This window comes from Centruroides sculpturatus, unplaced genomic scaffold (genome assembly GCF_000671375.1).
Source record: "Centruroides sculpturatus isolate CEXI.00-Female unplaced genomic scaffold, Cexi_2.0 scaffold656, whole genome shotgun sequence".
In the NCBI taxonomy this organism is placed as follows: Eukaryota; Metazoa; Arthropoda; class Arachnida; order Scorpiones; family Buthidae; genus Centruroides; species Centruroides sculpturatus.
The window spans coordinates 304,442-312,499 of record NW_019384824.1 but is presented as its reverse complement, the minus strand read 5'-3'; the positions used below and the strand labels follow the sequence as shown (position 1 = coordinate 312,499).

Sequence of the window (8,058 nt, the reverse complement as noted above, 5' to 3'; positions counted from 1 at the left end):
AAAATAATTTTAATGCCAATAAGTAAAATTTTCATTAAATCTGACTCCATTTGAGATGACCTCCCTCTATATTCCCATCCCTTTTATCTTTAAAATTTAACAGCACCAATGTCCCATATATAGAAACAATCCTGCCAAATTTCAAAATTCATGGTTTTCCCAGTCCCAAGATATAATACAAAATAGATGCCGATGTGTGCACAATTTTCATATGTTTTTTTAACACTTTTGGGCATGTAAGTTTGAAACATCAATAAATACAAAACATCACAGGATAAAAATTGACAAATTACCATATTTTCCCTATGTTATATTCTATAACAACCAAGAAAGTGAAATGATAATCATATCCTTTGATGTTACTTATTATTTAAAATGGTTTAGCATCAAGCTATTTCAAATACTATCAATTATTATTACATATCAACACAGTCAATTCAAACTTTATTCAAGATATATTTAGTTATATATTTTTGTAAAATAGCCTTTCTGTATAATGTTGTTTTGTTAAAAAATTTATGTATACTTTTTTAATGTTTAGTTGGCTGATGAGGGGCAATGCCCAAAACGTGTAGTAATACTCGTATCAACTGAATAAAGATGAAAAAACGCCAAGTGTTTAAACAGTAACACGGTCTTGTGTTTGAGAANATTTAATGTTTATAAGAAATTTTTTAAAAGTTTTTTCGATTACTTTTAATTACAGTTTTATTATTAAAATAGAAAAATACACGGTGGGCAAAAAGTCCTTAAAAGTTTTAAACGTTTATAAAAAATGGAAGAATTATCAGAATAAAATGCAGTTTGCATATGTAAGTATTGTTGGCACAAGGGTTTTTGTTGATAAGAAGAAAAACTGGTTCCAAAAATCACTAAAAGTGGCTTCAACATAATGCAAACAACAATGAAAATGACTTTTAATGTGTTTATTAGACAAATGTGTGACATGGCCTCCACAAAGGGATATAACACAATTTAGCTTAGTAACTATACCTGTACCTGCAGTGTAGGTGTTTAGATGGATGAGTGTTACCCTCATGGCAAATTCCAACAATGTGGTAGGGCCTGATCAAAACACTTGGGAATTGACCCCAAGATCATCAGGTATCAAGTCTTGTGATATCTTACTTTGGGACTTCATTAAGGATTGTGTTTACAAGATAATTCTAGTCTTGTAAACATGATCTTCAGGCAGCATGAATCTTTGCCTGAAGTCTTTGACCTTCAGGCAAAGATTTATGCTGCCATTCAAGAAATTGATGCCGACATGCTTTACTGGGTCTGGCAAGAGCTAGATTATTGTTTGGACAAGCTTCACATAACAAAAGGCTCCCTTATTGAATGTTTATGACACAAAAATAAACTTGGATATTTTCTTTATGTAATGTTCTTAATAGCATTAATTTCAGCTTACTAGTAAAGATTTTATATGAAATAATAATACATGAAATTACTGTGGATATCTGAGTACGTAATGTGACTTAAAGAATCTAGTACGTACATATCAATGTTAAACTCCAATTTTTTAGTAGTCTTATACATTTTTAGAGTGGCGAGAATACCACATGTTTATATGTTTTATAAACTTTATTAAATAAGGAATAAAAAAGAGCCAACAGAAAAGAGTGGAGGCGCACAAAACGCACCTAAACAGTAGAATAAAGACAGATATAAAGTAAAGCCTGGTGTCTATTGAGTGCATTTCATTGTGTAATAAGAATAAATAATATATGACTTAATTTAACTGTTCTTAAGTTAACCTTAAAAATATCTTGGTTAACTGATTTTTGGGGTAATCTGTACATTACATTTGTTAAGGTATTATGGTAAAAATAATAATTTTACACTTTTATTAATTTTTAGGAGTTTAAATAGTGTGTAATGGTATAATAAATAAATGTTAATCAGTTAAATACATATAGACTGAAGTAAATAACTCAATAATATTTATTTTCCATAAGTCATTGTTATTTCAATAAAAATTTAAAAAGTTCAATAATGTAATAGCATTTTTTGATATAATTTCTACTTTTTACAATTTGCAAATAAAATCAATTTCACGTAAAAAAAAAAATTATCTAAAAGCATTTTAATCTTATTTACTGTATTATCAGTTATTTTTTTAATTTTTAATCTTTGGAATTTAAAAAGCATCTGATATAATTTCAAATATATAATGTAAGTTAAACAAATCATGAGTCATGTAGAGTGAGTCAATTTTGCAATTAATATGTATTTTAATATGTATTTTAAAATAAATTTGCATTTTTTATTGTTGTTATAATATTTAAATTTTATTTTATTAATATAATTACCAATTTCTGGTGATTTATCAACCAAACAAACTCTTAACTCTTTTCCTTTCTCATTAGCTAGTTGTTTTAGGCGAATGGCGGCAGACATTCCGGCCGGTCCTCCACCGACGACGACCACATCGCTTTCGTCCGAGACTCTACTCATGTCGACATCTGAAAGTATTCAATTTGGAATGTATGTAATGTATTCGAAACAAATGGTTTTGATAATCATAAAGATATTAACATGTAGCCCTAATATTCCCATTCTGACATTAACTTAGTAATTAATAAGTAAAAATAAATATAAAATTGAATATAACAATGTAAGAGGCTGTCCATTAATTGAATGCATTGTTTTGAGCCACTTTTAATTCTCTCTCTCCCGCCCTCTCATGTACAGTACAATAATGCACTTTTTGCAATCCTCTAAACTGTACATAGAAATGTATGGATGGCCTCTAAAAACCAAATAAAAATAGATGTAAATATATTCATTTAAACTGTTAAATCCAAACCCATTAAATTCATAATACAAATGAAATACAACTGAATGAAATTTTAGTACAAAATTATTTAACATATTTTTTTTTTATTATATATAATAAAATAATAGCTCCAATACTGAAGTTACAATTGGCATTTTTTTAACTCACTACCAATATTTTATTAATATTAATATTTGTAATACTTTTGTTTAAGATAAAGTTAATACAACCCACCTTTCCATCGTTCGTCCTTTTCTCTAGGTTTAATTGTATAATGAGTCGTAATTACAGGATAATTTTTCTTCTGACAATATCGCCTTTTACATATTCTAGTCGCTTGAGATATTCTAGAAACTTGAGAGAAAAATATGGAGACTTTTTTTAATTTACAAGATTTTAACAACAAAAATGAAAAAGATTATAAAAGTTAACTTATTAAAACTGAAATAATATCAATTGATTAATTTTATTTTGAAGAATGGCACTTTTAATAAAATTTACATTATTTAAAACATTTCCAGAAATTTTATTGATCATTTTAAGTTATCTACAATATACTGTTTAAAATATCCTTACTCAGTGATAGATCTAAAATATTCAGAGTGGCCCCAAAGTCTCTACACACAAGATTTCATTTTGAGAGTCTCGATTACAGAACATTACAGTAACTAATTTGGCAGATGGTGGATAGGACATATATTTGTTATGGCGTGGCCACTCTGAAGTCCGACTTTAATGACATTTGATTATGAGGCATTGTAAAAGATAAAATCTTGGCTTTACTTTGTAACCATTAAAGACTTAAAAACAGATATTGTATATATATTTTGGTTTATAGCATCTGACATCACCTTCCAACCCCCAGGAATTCTCTCCATCTCTCTCTATCCATTCCTCTTTAATCCCATTTTTGTTACATGCTAACTTTACTCTGTCGTACCAGATTTGCTTGGGTCTTCCTCTCTGTTTCTTTTTTTGTGGAATGTATTCCATTGACATTTTTGGGAGTCTCTCATCACTCATTCTTTTCAAGTATCCAAACCAAATAAGTTGTTTCCTCTTTATTTCTTCCAAACTGTCTCCTTCAATTCCATTAGGTCTTTGATCCTCTCATTAGTTATCCTTTCTCTTTTTGATATTCTGCATGATGTTCTCAACTCATCCATTTCAACCATTGTTACTTTTCTCTTCTCTTCCCCAGTCATTCTCCATGCCTCCTCTCTGTATAATAGAATACTTTTGACAATTGCATTATATATTCTTTTTTTCTTGATCTAGTTATTTCTTCACTACACCATATTCCATTTAATCTTTTAACTGCTCTCTTACCTTGTGCTCATCTTGTATTAATTTCTATTGCATCTCTTCCATCTTAAGAATTCCAAGATAATTGTAATGCTCACATCCCTCAATCTTTTCTCCTTCTTCCAGTTACATGTCTGTTTTATCTCCTCATATGCATAAATATTTTGTTTTACTCGTGTTTATATATAAATCTCCTTTAAAATATTCCTCTTTTATTTTTCTTGTCATGTATTCCAGATCGTCCTTATCTTCTGCCATTACCACCTGATCATCTGTGAATTAGCAATGTAAACATCGGCTTACCGTTAATATATATTCTCATATTACAATATTTCTTTTTCCATATTTCCAATACTCCTTCTATGTAGATTTTAAATATGGTTGGTGAGATACAGCACCCCTGTCTTAGTCCTTTTGATACTGTAAATCCTTCTGATATTTTTTCCAATTTTTTTTTTTTCATTATGAACTTTCTATACAATTCTTTAACTGCTTTAATAAGTGTGTTATTAATATTTATCTCTTTTAATGTCTCTCATAATTTTGATGTTACATTAAAATATTGGAAAACCACCAAAATTTCACATTTGTCCATTATATTTTTTCAATGCATACATGGCATGCATCTGACCAATATTCAAATTCTTCCAATGCTTGTTAAGCATATCAGTTGTCACTTCTACAACTTCTGTAGATTACTCGTGTTGCGCAATGATGAGTGATTTTGACTTTGTTAACTGCAGAACACCTCTCTTGTGGAGTTGCACACCTCTCAATTAATAAATGACATAATTACAGTAATTTAAAATAGTAGCTTTAATTTTGGAAGACCCTGTATTTAAGTATATAAAATATATTTTTGGAAATATGCTCATTCATCTCATTCAATACATACATACATACATACATATATATATATGTATGTATGTATTCTACATTCCTTTATTTTATTTGATTTAAGACAAGTAAAGGTTTAGTATGTTAAGAAATTGTATAATTTATAAAAATCCAGATCTTTTATCATTTAAGACTGACGACTAAATATCTTTGCAAAGCAGAAATTGTGCAGCGAGCTGTAATTTGGATATGACTAAAAAAAACAAACTGTGGTTTTATATTAATTGAAATAAGGTGAAAAATACAATTAACATAAACATGCTAGTGCATAATAACATCCACAAAGACAATACTTCTTATTTAAAAAGTTTATATTAAGAAAGCCACAATCGTCACTAGAATAAAAGGATACGGTTTACAATATAAACCAAACTCAAACTGCATACATCATTTACAACAGCAGAATCAATAATGGCCAGATACATTTAATGGCGATCATTTAATATTTTTAAGACTGCATAAAGTACACACCCCTCAAATCTAATCTAAGTGCAAAGATTTAAAGTGAACAGTCCAGTAGATATAACACATAAATAAATAAAGTATTAAGACATCTCACACTGCTTAATGAGACTGCGTAAAACAAAAACAGAAATCGTGACCAAGAAAAGGACCAGGATAAAGAGGAGAAAAGGAAGCAAGAAAAATGCAGAAAGAGGCAAAGAAAAAAAAATCAGAAGATACAGAAGCAGAAAAGAGGAAGAAACAGAAGGATGCGACAAAATGGCAACAAGCCCACACAACTGATAAAAGTCAAACTACGATAACGACTAAGATGTATTTAACAAGTTCCGATAAGTTAAAGGTGGATATCTTCATAAAACTCATTAATCTTCCTAAAAAGAGCTCGTAAATTTTATACAGTAGCATAACAAAGTATGGTCCCCTTATCTTTGTAAATTAATAAATGGAAAATTGAACAAGTAATTATTTATTGTGGCATTTTAATTTAATTTAAAATATAAGCTCTCCACCTGAAATTAGTAGTGGCTTGCTTCCGTACATCATACTTTTCTTTTAACAATAGAGTCATGCCAGACATCTATCTAACATCTTTTGGGGGAAAATTTTTGAATTAAAATAACGTGACTTACATTTTGCATCGGAAGTCCATATATAGTTAATCGGGGCCTCCCTCCCCTAAGGTTTCCACATCCGGGCCGTGTTCAGTAACGCAGAATTCTGACTTAGTCAGGCCGTGCCTCAACATCGAACAACATTCTTAGTAATTCTCACTCTGCCCACTGTAAGAATTCTTACTCATTTACTCAGACTGGACTACTTTAACAGATTTATCACACTTAGCGACATCACTCCGTCTCTCTCCGTTTTTGCTTCGAAGACTTTTACTCTTACAACCGTAACGGCCACCCGTGCCAGATTGAATAAGTTCATTTTTAAAGACAAAATTACTATTTTAATTTTTATTATATTTATTTTTATTTAATTTTAACTTCATCCGTCAGTTTTCCTAGTCGTCTAGCAAAGAATAATCGTTCAATAATGCTCAGAATATTCTTCACTCCGCCCGGTAAGACGCTCGGGATTTCGGCATCGCCGAACACGGCCCCAGTCTTTCACGCATCGAGCTCGGTTCTCGAGATTAAGGAAAGACGAACGGACAGACAACGGTGGGAATTTATAGATTTACAATTTTTTCAAATTGCAGTCCAATAAGTACAGGAAAAGGATTTGAATGCGACAAGCACACTTACACACACATATAGAAGAGTTTACTCTTCATCTATATCGTACAAGGGGTGAATGTAGGTTTGCACGCGTACAGTTCTAGTTACTGATCGTACGCATTTCACTCGCAATATACTCATTTTATAGCAATTGTACGATTCTTCAAATTTGTAAAGTTTATTCTTTCGTTATGAAATACGTTTATTAAAAAGCACGATTAATAACGTCGATTTTCTCGAAAGCTAAACATATTTTACTACTTAAAACAATTTTTTATGCATAATTAGCGACGAGGTCAACGGGTTAAAGGTCAACGACCTCATTCCGCGTACCTCGCGGTTTCGTTCCTACACAAAATATTCGCAGATTTTTAATTTTAAAATACATTTCTGTTATTTTTGAAGCGATTAAATATAATAAAGAGGAATACATATTCTGTAAATGCGAAAAAAAAGAAAAAAATTCTACCGACCGACATTTCTGGATTTTATCACGTAGGCCGCCATCTTTAAAACTCGTAACCGAAAATGCGATACGAACGGAACGGAACCGAAATCGTCGTATTTCGCCAGTAAAATATTTTATGCGTAATTCAAAGTTTGTAAATAGAATTTATATAACTTTTCCGATGATTAAATACGTAAATGGCAATGAGTAAATTACAACGTTTAAATTTCGCAAGCAAAAAGTAACAATTGTTTTCACTTAAAAGATGAGAAAACAATAAAATCATTTCCCGAGCAAAAGTCTAAAACGCAATTAGAAATTCGTGACAATGATTAGATTTCGACGATTTTTCGTTAATTGTATTTACACGAAACTCCGAAGGTCTACTTTCGATTTGGCTTACTCAATTGTTACGAAGGTAAGTGCAATTCGCTTTGGAATTTTGCTTGGAAAGCTAATTTACAACATTTTCCAAATAATTCGTTTAAATTTATTTTCTTTCTTAATTTCTAAAAAAATCTAGCAACGAGTTGCGTAACTTTGCCGGCTGCTATGAGATTTTATTTTAAAAATCTATTTTAAATTATTAATCATAATAAAGTTAAAAAGGTATATGTGGCGCCATCTATTACGAGATTCTGTCGAAAAAATTTTATATATTTTTTAATTACAGTATTATAAAAAATAGCAAAGGACTTAATTTTGATTTGATGAATTTTATAAAGATCTGTAAATGCTAACAAGAGATAAAATCTTCATTAAATCCAACCCCACGTCAGATATGACACATATCTCGCGTGGAACTACAGAAAAAAGTCGTTACTGTAGTTCCATCTCGTTTCAACAGGTTATTTGAGGGGCCAGGGTGGAATAGGGACAAATAAATTAATCTATTAGAAAAATTAGAATTTTTTACTTTTAATGAGCATATACAAGTA

At 30.3% G+C, this 8,058-nt stretch overlaps 1 protein-coding gene across 1 annotated transcript in view; it reads right to left on the bottom strand.

Annotated features, from left to right (window-relative positions):
* Positions 1-7,305, bottom strand: part of LOC111629989 (electron transfer flavoprotein-ubiquinone oxidoreductase, mitochondrial-like) — a 33,545-nt gene extending 26,240 nt beyond the window's left edge. Inside the window, exons 1-4 of the mRNA XM_023373970.1 lie at positions 7,146-7,305; positions 3,017-3,136; positions 2,291-2,468; positions 1,091-1,118 (exon numbers count right to left, since the gene is read on the bottom strand). Of these exons, the coding sequence (XP_023229738.1) occupies positions 1,091-1,118; positions 2,291-2,468; positions 3,017-3,136; positions 7,146-7,179 (360 nt within the window). The 5' untranslated portion in view covers positions 7,180-7,305. The remainder of the gene's footprint in view (positions 1-1,090; positions 1,119-2,290; positions 2,469-3,016; positions 3,137-7,145) is intronic.
* Positions 7,306-8,058: the final 753 nt, after the last annotated feature.